Here is a 17,477-nt window from a genome sequence, read left to right on the forward strand (position 1 = left end):
GAAAACTAGCTTTACTTTGTTGTCTGGGTCGACTTTGCTAGCGAGAGACAGAGAGAGGCATTGAAAGGCTGCTGCAACAGAGCTTATTGTTTCAGAGGAAAACACGAACACAGCGTACAGTCGAGTCTTAACAGCTTACTCACAGCTGGGCTCGTCAGGCTCTCTGTTTGGCTGCAGTGGTTATTATTATATTTACATGCTTCCAGCTCCCGTTTCTGCTCCGTGACAGCTCCTACTTTTCCTTTCTCTCCCTCCTCGCTCACAGACACATAACTGGTATGACAGTCCATCCTCCCTGCAGCACGGACTACACTGCCCTGCATGCTTTAGGGCGATGCCTGTAACACTCTGCCTGTTGCCTTCATATTAAATCTTTTTTAAAATATTTCTTCACATCATTATGAGACGCGGGATTGAGACGCGGGCATTAGGGCCTGTAGCGTGTTTTGTTTGGGTTTCCACTGGCGTGGAATTACCAAAAATAGAGGCTATAGCCTTATGAAACAGGAAAGTACCGCCGTGTAATCCCTTTAGTTCAACAAAGTAACTGTATTCTGAATATCATCTTTTTAAGCGGTAACTGTAACAGAATACAGTTACTCATATTTTTATATACGTAACGGCGGCACATGTACTCAGTTACTCCCCAACACTGCTCAGCTGTTAAATCATACGCCATCAGCTTTTGTGAAGTTTCTGCTCAGCAAGAGAAAACAGGAAGTGGAGTAATAACAGGAGACATGCTTTGTGTGTGTGTGTGTGTGTGTGTGTGTGTGTGTGTGTGTGTGTGTGTGTGTGTTGTGTGTGTGTGTGTGTGTGTAATGGGTCTGAGTTTTAGTACTTTTGTATCAATAGAAGCATTCATGGACACAGTGTGAATGTGTGTGGTGTTTAGCACAGTGTGAGGCAGAGAATGAAACCGAAACCTTGTTCTGCTGCTTCAGCTCGTTTAATCTGTACTGGGAGGACCCGAGGTGTGTGTTTGTGTGAGACTATGATTAAATATAGTGAGTGATGGGGATTTTAACAGTGGTCACTCTGTCTCTCTGTAGAACAATGACTTCCTTGTGAGTTCTCACCTGACTTTGGCCATCAGGACGACACCACAGCTCTGTGTAGTCCCCACCATTATCCCAAATGCTGGCCCAACTGTATTATTACTGGTTTACTGGGGCTGTTAATCATTTATAATCACTGGCTAATTCGAGTTTTGTTTGTAAAACTAAACTTTAGGCTGGGAATATTTGAGTATGATGACATTTTAGGGTGATAATAAAATAAAGTGTTTTATATAATAGAAAATATCTTCAGACATTAAGGTAGACTGGTTAGTCTTTCTGCTTGGGGTTTGGCACCATTGTTGCTCTGCCTTCCTGTCACTCGCTGCTCTACTTTATCATTGTCCAAGCAAAACATGACCAGTGTGAGTAAGATAAGATAAGATAAGATAGAACTTTATTAATCCCTCGGGTGGGTTCCTCTGGGAAATTCGACTTCCAAAAAAAGCACAGCAACGACCAAAGTTACAGTTACAGAACTGTTATATATATATACACACACACACACACACACACACACACACACACACACATATATAAATACAGAGACAATATAAATAAAATATACAAAGGGGATAAATAGAATAAATAGGAATAAAAAATAAAAATACAAGTGAATTGCACATTTCAAGTATTGAGTCTATTGCACTGTTGACTATTTACAAAAGTATTGCACAAAGGTATTGCACAGTGAGGTGAAGAGGCACTACAGCTTAGTTGTTCCCCCCTCCTTTGTCCTCCTGTTTCCCCTCCCTCTCCCCTCCAGAGAGGAGTTAAACAGTCTGATGGCGTGTGGGACAAAGGAGTTTTTAAGTCTGTTAGTTCTTGTCTTTGGGAGAAGCAACCTGTCACTGAACAGACTCTTCTGATTGTTTATGGCCGTGTGCAGAGGATGCCTGGCATTGTCCATAATGTCCATCAGTTTCTTTAATGTCCTTTTCTCTGCCACTGTCACCAGAGTGTTCAGCTTCATGCCGACCACAGAGCTAGCCCTCCTGATCAGTTTCTCCAGCCTGCATGAGTCCTTCTTTGCTGTGCTGCTCCCCCAGCACACCACAGCATAGAAAAGTACTCCAGCAACCACCGACTGGTAAAACATCCTCAGGAGCTTCCTGCAGATGTTAAAAGACCTCAGCCTCCTGAGGAAGTACAGTCGGCTTTGGGCTTTTTTATACAGGTGCTCTGTGTTGCATGACCAGTCCAGTTTATTGTCCACCCACAGCCCGAGGTACTTGTACTTGTTGACCACCTCCACCTCCTCCCCCTCTATCTGAACCGGCAGTGGACCTGCTCTAGACCTCCCGAAGTCCACAACCAGTTCCTTAGTCTTTGAGGTGTTGAGTTGCAGGTGGTTTGTGTGACTCCATGCGACAAAGTTCCTCACCAGACTTCTGTACTCCTCTTCCTGATCATCCCAGATACACCCCATGATGGCCGTGTCATCTGCAAACTTCTGAATATGGCATAATTCAGAGTTGTAGCAGAAGTCAGAGGTGTACAGGGTGAAGAGAAGAGGGGACAGCACAGTTCCCTGTGGTGCTCCTGTGCTGCTGACCACAGTGTCAGACGTGATGTCCTTCAGCCTGACGTACTGTGGTCTGTCGGTGAGGTAGTCGGAGATCCAAGCCACCAGGCAGGGGTCCACCTCCATCCTGTTCAGTTTTTCCTGAAGCATACAGGGCCGGATGGTATTAAAGGCACTGGAAAAGTCAAGAAACAGGATCCTGACCGTGCCTTTTCCCCCATCCAGGTGTGAGTGGGCTCTGTGTAGGAGGTACAGGATGGCATCCTCCACTCCGACACCCGCCTTGTATGCAAACTGTAGTGGGTCCTGGGCATGTTGTACCTGTGGTCGGAGGAGGTTGAGGAAGAGCCGCTCTAGAGTCTTCATAAGATGTGACGTCAGTGCCACCGGTCGGAAGTCATTCAGCTCATTAGGCCGGTTCTTTTTGGGGACTGGGACGATGCAGGATGTCTTCCATAGGGCGGGCACTCTCCCCAGTCGCAGACTAAGGTTGAAGACTCGTTGTAGCGGCTCCCCAAGTTCAGCAGCACACGCCTTTAGCATCCTAGGACACACCTTGTCTGGGCCTGCTGCCTTTCTGGGGCGAAGCTTCCTCAGTTGTCTCCTGACCTGATCCACTGTGACACTGGGAGATGTTTGGGAGGAGGGGAGGGGGGGAGATGTCTTGCTGCTGAGAGAGGGATTGGAGGAGGGGGGTGTCATGGTGTCAGGAAGGGGGGGAAGCGAGGGAGGCAGGAGAGTGGGGAGAGGACTCTGTAGTGAAGGTGAGGGTGAGGGTGGGGGGGTTGTGGGCTGGTCAAACCTGTTGAAGAAGTTGTTGAGTTCGTTTGCCTTCTCCACAGTCCCCCCCACTGTGCTTTTCTTGTTCCTTTAGAAACATCAGTGTGCATGATGAGCTCTAGCATTTAAGCAACTAGCACATCTCTGCTTCAGCTGGCCTTAAGTTCTCGGCTTTATATGTAAAAACAGCTGAAGCAGTCTAGCTGTATCTTACACAGTCTGGACGGAAATGCCGAATAAATTGTAATGCAGGCTTATCTGTCCTCTCTTTGTCATGCTGCTGTGTGTTTGCTGTGTGTTATACTCCTTTACCACCTGTTCCTGTTGACTATTCAGCTGACAGCAGCACACTGAGGTGTGTGTGTGTGTGTGTGTGTGTGTGTGTGTGTGCGTGCACTCAAGTCCATAACAGGTTTCTGTGGTTAACCACATGCTAAGGTCACCCGGTGACGAGCACTGATTGTGCTGAGACACAAAGGTGAGGAGGTGAGCTGTGACTCTTCAGAAACACATGACTGACTTTGCCCCACAGCACTTGGAGTGATGTCATTAAGTGTCCTCTTAACTGTTCAGTGAGGTCGAGGTCAGGTGACCGTTTGGGCTCGTTATCCTACAGCAGTGATGAGTGGTCAGAGTGGAGCTTGTGCATGCACACTGACCAAAGCTATAAACGTAGCAAAGTTCCAGCGCCGCCGCGTTTCTCTCAGAGAGAAACTGCTGCCCCGCTGCAGCAGGTGACCTTGGCTCCTGTGTTTAACAGTTATCTCAAATAACAAGTTAAATAACCTCCAGTACACACTCCCCAACCCACACTGTCTCTGCTCGCTGGGTGACTTCAGGAAGAAGATCTTTGTCCCACAGGACTGTGTTAGAGCTGCAATGTAGTCACGTTTGCTGTAAAATAAACATGATGGCTTTAGCTGCTTTCAAATATCTCGCTGTAACGGCCAGAACACCTTTGTTCCTGATGACACCACGGCTGTGAAGTGAACTGCAATCAGTGTTTTGTGGTTAGTGAGCAGCTGGCTGGCTAACCACACCCGGATGATCTGATATCCTCGTGTTGGTGTTGTTCCCAGACCATCATGAAAATGTTGTTCCAGGTTCAACATTGCAAGTGACCAATCACATTGTTGTGACGTTATTCTTTTGTGCGCCAAGCCATTCGTGCATTTCTGAAATTCCAATGTTGCAAGGACAATATCAGTTCTGCTTACTGTTTATTAACGGGTCAGGGTCAGGGTCCGTTGATCGGCGGACAGAGGCGGTTTCTCGCAGCTTAAGTACAGTTTTTTGTTTTACGCCGGTTTTTCCCGAAGTCGCAAAAGTATGACGTCACAACATTCTGATTGGTCACTTGCAATGTTGATCCTGGAGCAACATTTACTATGATGATCTGGGAACAACACCAACACGAGGATATCAGATCGTGCAACCACACCCTGTGTGTTGTACTGCTGTGAGAAGCAAACACTTCTGAGATTGAAACTTGGGTTTCATTAGCACGTATGAGGATGTTTGACCACGTCACACCCAACCTTCTGTTTCCAAACTATAACTATTTTGATCCAGATCTACAAATAGATTGAATGTTTCATTCAGCCTGATCCACAGTGCTCACTGAACCGTACACTCAACAGCAGTGTGTATGTTAGTGTGCGCTGTTGCACGCTGTTGGTCGTACTGAGGTCTGATGTAATATCTGTGATTGTGACATGTTGTCACATGTTTTAGCGTCTGCAGCCCAGAAACAGCCTGCTTGTGTATAAATATGACACATTCAAATACCAGATAGGAGTTTTTCTTCCTCCAATCTCTTAACTTAGCTCCTATGCTACAGCAGAACACCTCAGGAGACCCCTGACCTTTAACCCTCCTTCAGCTCCTGTGGGAATCTGGCACATACAGCCTCTACCCATTGCTGCCAGCTGTGTGTGTGAGAGCAGCTGATGCAGCAACTCCTGACGCGTGACTGCTATTTATTCTTCAAGTCATTCACACAGTCTGATGTTTCTGGCTGTACAAGATGAATACGACAGGAAGCACAACCAAAAGACCATGTGTACGTTTATTCATTTATATTCACCTCATAGCAACAAGGTTGTGGCTTTGAATCCAGGCAAATTTGCACTCTCCCCGTGTCTCATGTGTCTGCTTCCTCTCGAAGTCCAAAGACATGCAGGGTTAACTGGTGATGCTACATTACCTTTAGTTGTGAATCTGAATGGTTGTTAAATGGCTGTCCTGTCCGAGGGTGGACCCTGACGACTGTCCTAGACTCCCGTCCCACCCTCGATGCTCAAATCGAAGAGTTGGATCGAGCGATAGAAATGACAAAAACCGATTAAAATGAAAACTAATGTGACACCACAGCAAAGGAAGGAGTGTGAGTGCCACCTGGGAGCGTGTGTGTGTGCATGTGTGTGCGTGTGTGTGTGTGTGCATGTGTGTGTGTGTGCATGTGTGTGTGTGTGCATGTGTGTGTGTGTGCATGTGTGTGTGTGTGCATGTGTGTGTGTGCATGTGTGTGCATGTGTGTGTGTGCATGTGTGTGTGTGTGTGTGTGCATGTGTGTGTGTGTGTGTGCATGTGTGTGCGTGTGTGTGTGTGTGCATGTGTGTGTGCGTGTGTGTGTGTGCATGTGTGTGTGTGTGCATGTGTGTGTGTGTGTGCATGTGTGTGTGTGCATGTGTGTGTGTGTGCATGTGTGTGTGTGTGCGACATGGCAGCTGCTGCACAGATGCTTGTTTGTGACAGACTCGCTCATCTGGACCTCTGAGTGCGTCCGTTGCCACAGAGCTTGGCTTTCCTGTGCCTGCACGTTTGTCCCCATCACAGCAGATATTTATAGCTGTCAGAAGTATTTGAAATAATTTCACATGACTGTAGTCTTGGGTCAGGTGATGTGACGTGTGGATCGTGGTGCAAACACAGACCAGGACGTTTAGGCAGACCTGATGTGTTGGTTGGATTAATGTCAGTACTGCAGGATGATGCTGGGCTCTTCTCCCTATCAGCTGTATACGCTGAGTGCAGAGTGGGACCAGGTGTTCCTCTTTTTTTACCATAAAGAAATTGATGAGCAGGATTGATATTTTTCCAGAAACACACCGACTCTGCAGACAAAGAAAGACTTTGTATGTTTGTTTGTTTACTTTTGCTGCCACGATGCCAGGCCTCCCTCGGAAACGAGGCTTTAATCTCAATGAGATGTTTACCTGGATACAGGACTAATAAAAATGTTCTGATACGAGTGCACGGCCCTGTCACGTTGTTTACAGTGTAAACTTACTGATTAGTGTTGAAGAGCTTAAATCCACACATCACTTTAGTATGTTGAGCACACAGCCTGAAGTCAAAGCAACAGGTTACATAACAGATGGTGTGTGTTTAAAAAAATCATATGTTGTGTGACTCCTTTCAGAAAACTACTCTGTTGGCGGCTCGGACGGCAAGACCGAATCGGTGGCCAACCTTCAGCCGCAGCCGTCCCTCAGCTCCCTGCAGTCCAGCTCTCCTGGTCCCAAACGCTCTGGGAACACTCTGAGGAAGTGGCTGACCAGTCCGGTCCGCCGCCTCAGTGGCAGCTCTGTTAAGAAACTTCCTAATCACAAACAGAAGAAGCCAGGTGAGAGGGGCAGAAACGGTCATGATGACATGTTAATGTGCTGCAAACACCCCCACTCTCCTTTAGCTTGTTATTACACTGCAGCAGCTTTCCTGCTAACACGGTTTCAGTTACATTAAAGCTGCTTTCATTTGTTCCTTCAGTTATTTTTAACGTTGTCATGCTCGCAGCTGCATCGTATGGAAGCCCGTTTCCACCACTAAATAAAAACAAAACAGCTAGTATCCATAACTCGAAATTTGGAGTTATTTTCTCGAAATTTTGAGTTAGCTCTGCCAATCAAAAATATACCTGAATGAGGTCGCTTTCTTGTTACCCGGAAGCATATGGTGCAGAGGAACGCGCACTCAAAAACGGATCCCAACAAATTGGCGCTTTGGCGAGTACGTTTGCTGATAGCAACACCATGTGATTCAGCTAATAACAGGGATTTCATCATTTTTGAAGCCAGGCTGAAAACACTCAGCAATCTGTGCATTCACGACTGGATGTAATACCGGTAGCTTAGCTGTGGCATTTGTAGCTGAGGGCTTCAGCTTCTGGGTAACGAGGAAATGACGTCATTCACGTAGATTACTGATTGGCAGCGCTAACTCGAAATTTCAAGTTGCTTTTCTCAAAATTGTGAGTTTAATAAATTGAAATTTCGACACATTAACTCGAAATTTCGAGAAAGTAACTCGAAATTGTAAGTTATGGATCCTTTTTTTTTGTGGCGGAAACGGGCTTCCATAGCATCACTTGTAAATGACAATGTTTGAAGAACTTTGAAAAGGTGCTGCTGGATGTTTGGAGAGTGTAATGTAAAAATGACCCTCGGACTCCAAACAAGGAGTTAAAGACCAGCAACCAGAAAACACAGCGAAGTCCAAAAACCCGAGCTCAAATGTAGTGTTGTGGGAGGAGAAGTTAAGTTGGAGTAATCCACTGATTAGTGGTGAAAATGAACACAGAATGGGTGAAAAACCGCTGCAGCTGGTGACGAGAAACTGGTTTAAGCTGTGAACAAGTCTGTGACAGCAGAGGACACAGTTCAGCTGACGGCACTCGCAGAGAGGAAAACTAAGACGTGCGCACAATGCCTGACACATCTTCACATCTGTGTGTGTTTGAGTGTTAAAGTGATTCTGTGACTGACTGGCTGCGACTTGTTGTCAGGGCCAGGAACAGGAAAAGAGGAAATCAGGAAGAGCATCGACCTGGGTCAGCCTGACCTTACCCTGCAGGATGATGTCACTGGTGAGGTAAGCACTGAGGGTGGTTTCCTGATCTGTGTTACAAACACTGTGGCTGCTGAAGCACTGAACATTCCCAGTGCTGAGATCGTGTGATGGTGCTGGGATGCAAACAGGTACAGCTTCACCTGATTGGCCTGTCACTCACAAACTGACTGCAGAGCTGTGTGAGCATTTATGTCAATATATCTGTATTTATCCTGAAATATGACACACGTGTTTCAGTAAACTTTCTCAAACTTTGTTCGTCTTAAGTTTGACTTTGTCTGATGAGAGGTGTAACACTCCACTAACACAACAGTGTCATTTATTTAAACTGCAGAAAGTCATGAACCGGGGCAGAAATGCATGTGACAAAAAAGCTTTTGCTGTCGGTGCTATCCTAAGATATACATGATTCACATAACAGGTGGTAAATAGATGAGGTTCCTCTTTTTGTGTGAAAAGTTTTTCCTTCTCTTACGCACGAAAACACCCACACAGACAAACGTGATCACAGCCATGGCTCCCTCCCTGATGGACGAATGCGTTTTATCCTGTATCCGCAGTGTTAGCCAAAAAATATGATAACATCAGTGTTTCTGAGCCTCTACGTGACTGAGTGTCACCGTGAAAGGATCCACAGAAATAAATCGATTTGGAAAAACAATAAGCTTCGACTGCTTAACGAGGTTTATTTAAAAGCCCGAACCATGAAGCACGAGAGCCTATGATTCGTCATTGCTTCTGCAAATGAAATAAGCTCTGTCTTTGATGTCAGACTGGTTTTATAGAGAGCTGAACTCTCCAGGAACAGCTGCCACTTTATTGTTTTATTAGTGAAAAGATATGTGGCTCATAGATGGCACAGTCATGTTGTATCTTACTATCAGTGGGACCAGTAACGTGGTACGTAACCAGCTGCTGATGCTGTGTGTCTCCTCTCAGAGAGTCATCAGCAGAGATGGCAACATCCTGTCTAAGACGTCTGGGATGCAGAGTGGTGGGGAGGAGGAGCAGGATGAAGACGCCCACACCCCTCTGCCTCCCCGTATGAAGATCATCAACGACCCATCAGATCCTGATGACAAGGTAATTCGGCCCAGCAGAGTTTTTCCCTTAGGTTAGGCTCCCAGACAGGCTGCTGTAGGTCTGGCTTAGGTCAGCCTGTAATTACACAAGTGTTGCCTGTGGGAAATATGCTGTTACTTACACTCATGGTTTACTCTGATCAGCTGGATCTGCTTAAAGTATAAAAACAGATGATTTTGTGTGACCAGCTGAACCACGTTCTGCTCGTCTGCTTCGATCTGCTGTCTAATAAACGGGGCTGGGTTTGGTAAACGGACTGATTCTTATATAGCGCTGTTCTACATACAACATGCCTCATTCGCCCACTCACACAAGCACTCCTATCTTGGAGCGTGTCCATCTGTAGCTGCTGTCTTCTGCCGATTAACAGATTTTCTCTCCTTCCTGCTCTTCGTTTCTTTGGTTTTCTCTGTATTTCTTTCTTATCATTCTCATATTTAATAAACACCTATACTTTCTGTTCCCCCTGTCCTCTCTCAGTCTTCGTCCTTGCTCACCTCTCTGCAGTCTTCCTCTGAGGTGCCCAGTGCTGCAGAGCTAGTTAGCGCCATAGAGAAACTGGTTAAAACCAAGATGGTGAGTGTGTGTTAGTTAGCACGGTCTAACAGGTGCTCTTCTTTGTTCATTTTAAAATGACTTGTGACGTCCACACAGTGAAGGCACGCAATGTGCCGACCACTCCAGCCTGTCTGCTGTCTAATAACACTAATACACTATGTTATGAAAAGTATGAACTTGAGTGACATCCACAGGGTTTAATATGATGACTGCTCACCCTGCTGGGGTTTATGTGACTCCAGTTAGAAAACTATACTGTCTCTGACAGCAAGACTGAGTCGGTGGCCTCCAGCCCTCAGCTCGCTCTGGGAACACTCTGAGAAAGTGGTTTCCACAAGGTTTAGCGGTGTGCATGACAGCATCTTGGTATGCTGTTCTTATGGTAGACAGAGGTGTGATTAGTCACAGAACACGTCTCCACCGCTCTAGAGTCCAGCCTGCTTTACACCACTGCATCTGATGCATTGCACTGGGTCATGTAAGGCTTGGATGCTCTGCCATGAAAACCCAATCCATCAAGCTCTATATGCTCTGTTCTTGAGCTTATCTGAAGTTCACATGAAGTTTGGAGGTCTGTAGTGCTCGACCATGACTGCGTACACTTCACTGAGCCCCTGAGAGCGACCATTCCTGTTGGCAGAGGCAGTCTGGACGCCAGGTGCTTGTTTTCCTACACCTGTGGCCACAGCACAGACTGGAACACCTGAGTTCAGCGAGTTGGATGGGTGAGGGAATACTTCTGGCAACATAGCTTTGAAGCACTTTGTAGTCTGTTAACCAAGTGATGGTAAAAATTCATGTTCATTCTCAGCTGCTTTTGTTTGTGATAAATGGAGGTCCACAGTCTGGCAGTGTGTTCATGTGGACCTGGTACTACAACAGAAACATCCGGACTTGTCTTTGTCATAGACTGTACATAAAAGGTTGACATCACAAGTGAAGCAAGTAAGAAAGGCCTTTAAAGCTGCCCTATTTCTACAATAGAATAGAATAGAACAGAATAGAATAGCCCTCTATTGTCATTGCACGTGTACAAAGAAATTGTGGGTGCTCCACACTAACTGTGCACAATTAAAATCTAAATAGTAAGACGGCAAATATGAGAAACAGGAGGAATAGATCCAAACCGAGAGAGCGGCACAGAGTAGAGAGACTCCTGGGACAGGCTGGCTTAAGCTTTAACGTTGTTCCTTCTTGGCCTCGTCTTTCTTCAATAACAGATTTTAATCTCAGGAAACTTTCTGGAAAATGAATAAAAGAATAAAAGTGTCTTTTGGACCCCAGCATGTCTCTGAATGTTTCACTGCTGCATGTATGAAATGCTGTATGTGCTGTGGAGTTTCCGTAGACAGACTTGCAGAGACATTTACTGCTGAGCTGATTACTCTCTGCTATCATCTAATAGACACGATTTGCAATGAAACAAAGCAGAAGTGTCAGTTTGCTGCTGCAGTGTTCACAGACAGCAGCTGTTAGCGCGCATGTTTGAAGCTCCTGCTGCCCTCTGCTGGCATCACACGTGTTTGTGTGGTTTGATTATGTGGAGTTGTTACATATTCAACATCTGAGTATGCTGAACGTTACTGATATTGATAGAAATCAGTGGGACATAATCACCTGAACTCTGATCCTCTCATGTCTGCAGAGTCTAGAACCAGGGGTGTACCCGGGGTTTACCCCCCTCTGTCCGCCTGAACAAACCACTCCTGTTCAGCCACGCAACCCTGAACAGGAGCAGAGAGCAAAAGCTATGAGAGGACGGATGTAAGTACTGCGACTCTTTCTTCTACTTTGAACTGCTTCGAATTTAGAAAATGGAGGGTAGCCTTTGTTCAACAAAAGCACAGCCATAGCTCAGCTGATCTCAGTACTGCTTGATCCGGTCCACAGATGCTATGCTATGCACAAGCCACCTCCACCATAGCACTTCATGCTCCACCTGACCTAATCACTGCGATATCTGTTGGCATCACTGCCAGCTCTTTTCTGCATCGACTCTCGATTCTGTTCAGTGTAACTTACTACAGACAGAATTGTCAATCTTATCTTAGAGTCCAGGTATTGAAGGTGGATGAGTTTAGCTGGGGGTCAACCAAGTAACAGACAGTGCACAAGAGATGAAGAGGCTGGAGGCGGGTGGAGATGAGTGTCAGGGGTGATTTGTGACAGGATAGCAGCAAGAATGAAAGTGAAACTTTGCAACATGGTAGTGACAAAAAACATGTGGAAGCTATAGGGGGCGGAGCTGAAGATGCTTAGAGTGGGAGTGACCGGGAGGGACAGCAATGAGTAGATTACAGTCTCCACTTCACCCTAAGGCAGGGGTGTCCAACTCCTGGGGCCGGTGTCCTGCAGGTTTTAGATCTCACCCTGGACACCCTGCACGCCTGAATCAAATAATTAGTTCACTCCCAGGCCTCTGGAGAACTTCAAGACATGATGAGGAGGTCAAGGACACATCTAAAACCTGTAGGACACCGGCTCTGGAGGCCTGGAGTTGGACACCTCTGCCCTAAGGAGAGAGTGAGATGGAGGCAGATGTTGGAACCTCAAGAAATAACCATGTTTACAGTGTGAAGCATTCACTAAGGCACTAGTCCTCTGTTGCAGCAGGAACAGGAGCTCTGTGTTAACTTAGCTGTTTTTTAACACAGGTTTGTTCTGAACGAGCTGATTCAGACAGAGAAGGACTATGTCAAAGACCTGGGCATCGTGGTGGAGGTGAGTGCTTCTGCAGAATCATTCTGTGCAGCGGTCTCCTGCCATTTAAACAAAGGGCATCAGGAAATGTACATTTGGGTTCAAAAGTTATCAACACTTTGACTGCAGGGGTTCATGAAGAGGATCGAGGAGAAGGGCGTCCCAGACGACATGAAAGGAAAAGACAAAATCGTGTTTGGGAACATCCACCAGATTTATGACTGGCACAGAGAGTAAGTCGAGTGTCGGCTGGAAATGATGGCGTGAAGGACGGGGCGAGGGGATAGTAACAATCTTTATCTGTCAGTTTCTTTGTAGGAGAACTGGAGAAATGCCTGGATGACCATGAACACCTCCCTGAGCTCTTCATTAAACACGTTAGATAAACACTGTGTCGTGATTGTGTCACCGCACTAGAGTACATAATCTCTGCTGTCCCAGTGATTTGCTCTCTAATCAAAGCTTCTTTGTCTTTACAGGAGAGAAGGCTCCACATGTATGTTGTTTATTGTCAGAATAAGCCCAAGTCAGAGTTCATCGTGGCAGAATACGACACGTATTTCGATGTAGGTGAAGCTTTGATTCTCTTCATCATTAGCAGAAGGTGTGCAGTGTGATCTAAACGGCAATGTTCTTTTACATTCATCCTCGATATGAAATGCAGGGACGACCCTCAATTATCTGGACTGATACTGTCTTTGTGTGATGTTATTGGGAGTATTTGTGTGAAGTGGACAAAAGGACACACAGTTCGGTTATTTCTCTTCCAGGGAATCCAACAAGATATCCAGTCCAGGTTGTCCATCAGTGACTTCCTCATCAAACCAATCCAGAGAATCACCAAATACCAGCTTTTACTGAAGGTGACAGACACACACAGTCTCTCCTTATCACAAAAGAAAATGCCAAAGAGCATAACTGTGCTCCACATGTTACTCTAACCTGACTTACTGTCCTTTACATTATCGTTTACATTTCTGCATATTGAAGCTTTAACATTTCTTTGGCCAAGAGGAACTGTTTTTGTTGTTTTTACTGTTTTTGTTGTTTTTACTGTTTTTGTTGTTTTTGTTCTTTTTACTGTTTTGCTGTTTCCCTGTTTTTGCCGTTTTTGTTGTTTTTGCTGTTTTTACCATTTTCCCTGTTTTTCCTGTTTTTCCTGTTTTTGTTGTTTTTTACTATTTTTCCTGTTTTTGTTGTTTTTGCTGTTTTTGCCGTTTTTGCTGTTTTTGCCGTTTTTGCTGTTTTTGTTGTTTTTCCTATTAGATGAAAGTGTTGATGGTAGCAAGCTTGGTTAGACTGATTAAAGTTGGGCTTCTCTTCTTCCTCAGGATTTCCTGAAGTACAGCTCAAAGGCAGGAATGGACTGTGAACAAATTGAGGTAAAAATGTAAAATGCTTTTCAATCCGGCATGTTTGTGCTGACACATCCTCCTCAAATGAAAAACTATCTAAATATCTCTGTCCATGACTTTTACAGAAAGCAGTAGGTTTGATGTCTCAGGTCCCGAAACTGTGTAATGACATGATGAATTTGGGTCGGCTGCAGGGATTTGAGGTAAGTTTTGTGGGTCTTCACAATGACATGTGCTGCACACACTATGACATGTGTGGCGTGCTGTAAAGCCTAAGAGAGTAATGTTTATATCAACCTGGTTTCTCTGCAGGGGAAACTGACCAGTCAGGGCAAACTGCTGCAGCAGGAAACCTTTTTTGTTACGGTGCAAGACGCCGGCGTCCTGTCCCGCTCGAAGGAACGACGAGTCTTCTTGTTTGAGCAAATCGTGATCTTCAGTGAGCTGCTGAGAAAAGGCTCGTCCACACCTGGCTACCAGTTCAAAAAGAGCATTAAGGTATTACAAAAAGTGGGTTAAAGGTCTGTGATCAGTGAACTGGTTTAATCTCATGAAGAACACAAAAGCTCACACATGTCCTGACTTCAGTCTTTAAAACCAGGTTTTCATCCACATTTGATCATGTTGGACAAAATCATTGGAGAGCACAGAGGAGCGTGTGTGTAGATGGTTGCAATAAAGCTGTGCCCATGTTTGTGTGCATGCAGTATGTTCATCACAAAGACACAGCAGACTGTGCTTTAAATGAAGTGTATATGAGCAGGTCATACTGAAGAATGAGAATATACATAGACCTCCTAGCGAGCTCCTCGAACCACGCCCTCCTCCAGGCTCCTGCAGGAGAGGACCTGGTGGTTTGTGAGATGGTGTTGGTCTAACACTGTAAACTATCTTTTCCACGCAGGTATCCTACTTGGGTCTGGAGGACAGTGTGGATAATGATCCCTGTAAGTTTGTGTTGCTGAGTCGCGGATCATCGGAGCGTTTCACCCTGCAGGCAGCCAATGTTGACATTAAGCAGGTCTGGGTCCAACACATTCAGGAACTCCTGGATGCTCAAAGCAACTTCCTGTCTGGTGAGGAAACACTGAGGGTCTTTGTGTTCAGCAGAATATTACTTTGTTTTCACTCGAGCTTCACGTTTGTGAAAGCACGTTACAGGTTTTTTGTTATTTTCTCCTAAATTTTAAGGATGCTACTTTTAATTTTTAACCTAGCATGCTTTAAAAAATGATTGTACAAACTGGCACATAAACGAGAAGACGGTTGCTTTCTGGCTGTGGTGCCTTCACCACCTAAAATAAAACTGCCATGATCATAAAGTAGTTTAGGTGGAAACATGATAAAGCCTGATATCTGTCACTTCCATAAGCTCGTTCCCAGAAGATAGGCAACCCATCCAAACAAAAATAACGACCCCCGTGTTTTCTGTCTTACCTTTAACAGAAATGCAGTTTGTGTGTGTCTATAACAAAATGTCCTGAAATATGTCCCCTGTTGTACTTAAATGAGCCTCATCTAAAGTGCTTTTTCTGTCTGCAGCTCTGCAGTCACCCATCGTCTACCACAATCAGCAGAGTGGAGGAGGCAACAGCTCATCGCTGACCAGAAACCGCTCGTCCTCAGGGAATCAAACTACCGCGTCCTCTCACAGCCGACCCTCGTCAGTGGTCGGCCTGTGCAGTACGGAGAAGGGGAAGAGCCAAGTCAAAGTCTCCACCTCTAATGGAGGTTCATCGTGTTTTGACTCCATGGTGAGTGTGTGCAGGTTATATGATTATCAGCTTACCTTTATTTTTTAAAATTTGTTTACTTTCAATTTGAGGATTTTATTGTTTTGTTTTTGGTTATTTAGTTTTAGAATTTTGTGTTGGTGTCATGTAAGCACAGCCTGCAGACTGCACCAGGCACTCGCTAAACTGGGGCACTAAACAGACTTTTGTAAGTCAAAATGTAGGCTACTGCAGGTGTAGCAGCAGTTCAGTTTGTGTGTATGTCGGCTTGTCCATGTATGATTTGTTCTAATAGCCCAGTTTTCATCCATACGTCCTGGTTCCTCCATACCTGACACAGACTTTGTTAAACCAGTAAAAGCTGGTATGGCTTTGGTTATAAAGGCCGGCCCGTGGGGTCTGATCCATAGCTCCACCATGATAGGGGCAACAATGGGCACGTGAGCATCAGCACATCAGTCTGATGAATCACGTTTTCATTGACACAACATCAGTGATGCACGTGTCCAGGTGCATGTGCATCACTGATAGGGAACACTTGGCACTGTGGGAGGAAGGCAAGCCGAGACCGTTGCTTTGGGCAGAACCTTGGCTACGTATCACCCTCCTAAGTGCTGTTGCAGATCGTGTTTAGCACTCTCTGCAAACAGCTGATCTAATAAAGTTTCTAATATACCATCAGGTGTGTCAACGATGCTCAATGCAGCCACAGATGAAGCACCTTAGTTTGGGCTTGAAACCAAGTATAACTACAACTAAACTGCTTTTGTTCATTTTTCTTCTCGTTGTTTTGACTCGGCTCCCCACTCCTCATCTCCTCGTCACAGTATTGGATCAGTTATGCCTCTTTGTTAATTATTATTATTGTTCGTAATAATAATAATTTGATTTTAATAAAATGAGCGTGTGCTGCTGATTCAAGTAATGAAACCTGTGTTCACTGCTGTTCTCCCTCCACTCCTGCTCCTCAGCCCTGAACTCCCTCTGCTCCTCCTCAGGTTGACACCAGCTGTATCACAGCATTTCTGTTATCCAGCCCACAGTCGCTCCTTAACCTCATCCTCAATTGTCCACATTGTGTCTCCTCCATCCTGCTCCTCTTTTTCTTCTGCCTTTCCTTTCCCTCGTCCTGTCGGCCATTCTTTCCTTCCCTCCTGTCTGCAGGACAACAACGACATCACTTCCACCATGCTGGTCACTCAGGACTACTCGGCGCTCAAAGAGAATGAGATCTGTGTCAGTCAAGGAGAGACCATTCAGGTCATGGCCACCAATCAGCAGAACATGTACCTCGTTTACCGGCCAGCCAACAGCCAGTCGCCTGCCGCGGAGGGCTGGGTGCCAGGACACGTCTTAGGCCCGCTCACAAAGCCCATTAAAGACTCTTCTTCTACTTGCTCCTTCTCAGCAGCCGTAACAGATGCCAACAACATCAAGTAAGTCCCCACCCACCCCGCACATCTTTCCCTGCAGACTGAAGCACTTCTGGTTGGGCTTGAAACCAAGTATTCGGATTGAATGAGAGGACTAAGCTGACAAAGGTCTGTCTAAATGTTTTTGTTCTGACTCTGTTTCCATCACCAGCTCCTCAGCTGTCTGCGTCCTGTGTTTAAAAAGCAAACACAAAAAAATGTTGGACTTTGTTTTTTCTTGTTTTGAAGGTACAGAGTTGTTCTCTAACTGTCCATCAAGCTGCTGCAATGACTTTGATTTCTTGAGCCGGTCACTTCTCGGCTCTGTGGCGATGACGTTTAAACAAAAAAGCAAAATAAAAAAAGGTTTTGAGGCTTGAAACTAACAAAAGAAAGAAAAACAGCTGAAAACTTCGAGGTGA

The 17,477-nt window shown here is 45.5% G+C and overlaps 1 protein-coding gene across 3 annotated transcripts in view; it reads left to right on the plus strand.

Annotated features, from left to right (window-relative positions):
* The window catches only part of kalrna (kalirin RhoGEF kinase a), a 152,918-nt gene that overhangs the window by 117,813 nt on the left and 17,628 nt on the right, over positions 1 to 17,477 (plus strand). For 2 of the 3 annotated variants that reach the window (XM_085250372.1, XM_085250371.1), the window contains exons 41-56: positions 6,788 to 6,991; positions 8,150 to 8,235; positions 9,154 to 9,297; positions 9,778 to 9,873; positions 11,501 to 11,619; positions 12,510 to 12,576; positions 12,685 to 12,788; positions 12,863 to 12,932; positions 13,035 to 13,121; positions 13,326 to 13,418; positions 13,887 to 13,937; positions 14,036 to 14,113; positions 14,223 to 14,408; positions 14,815 to 14,986; positions 15,453 to 15,664; positions 16,808 to 17,079. In XM_085250372.1, the coding sequence (XP_085106498.1) occupies positions 6,788 to 6,991; positions 8,150 to 8,235; positions 9,154 to 9,297; positions 9,778 to 9,873; positions 11,501 to 11,619; positions 12,510 to 12,576; positions 12,685 to 12,788; positions 12,863 to 12,932; positions 13,035 to 13,121; positions 13,326 to 13,418; positions 13,887 to 13,937; positions 14,036 to 14,113; positions 14,223 to 14,408; positions 14,815 to 14,986; positions 15,453 to 15,664; positions 16,808 to 17,079 (2,041 nt within the window). The remainder of the gene's footprint in view (positions 1 to 6,787; positions 6,992 to 8,149; positions 8,236 to 9,153; positions 9,298 to 9,777; positions 9,874 to 11,500; positions 11,620 to 12,509; positions 12,577 to 12,684; positions 12,789 to 12,862; positions 12,933 to 13,034; positions 13,122 to 13,325; positions 13,419 to 13,886; positions 13,938 to 14,035; positions 14,114 to 14,222; positions 14,409 to 14,814; positions 14,987 to 15,452; positions 15,665 to 16,807; positions 17,080 to 17,477) is intronic. The other variant, XM_085250373.1, reaches the window with a different exon arrangement.

Source organism: Mchenga conophoros, linkage group LG16 (genome assembly GCF_057382185.1).
Source record: "Mchenga conophoros isolate Kocher_MC1m ecotype Shallow Benthic linkage group LG16, M_conophoros_male_GT1.1, whole genome shotgun sequence".
NCBI lineage: Eukaryota > Metazoa > Chordata > Actinopteri > Cichliformes > Cichlidae > Mchenga > Mchenga conophoros.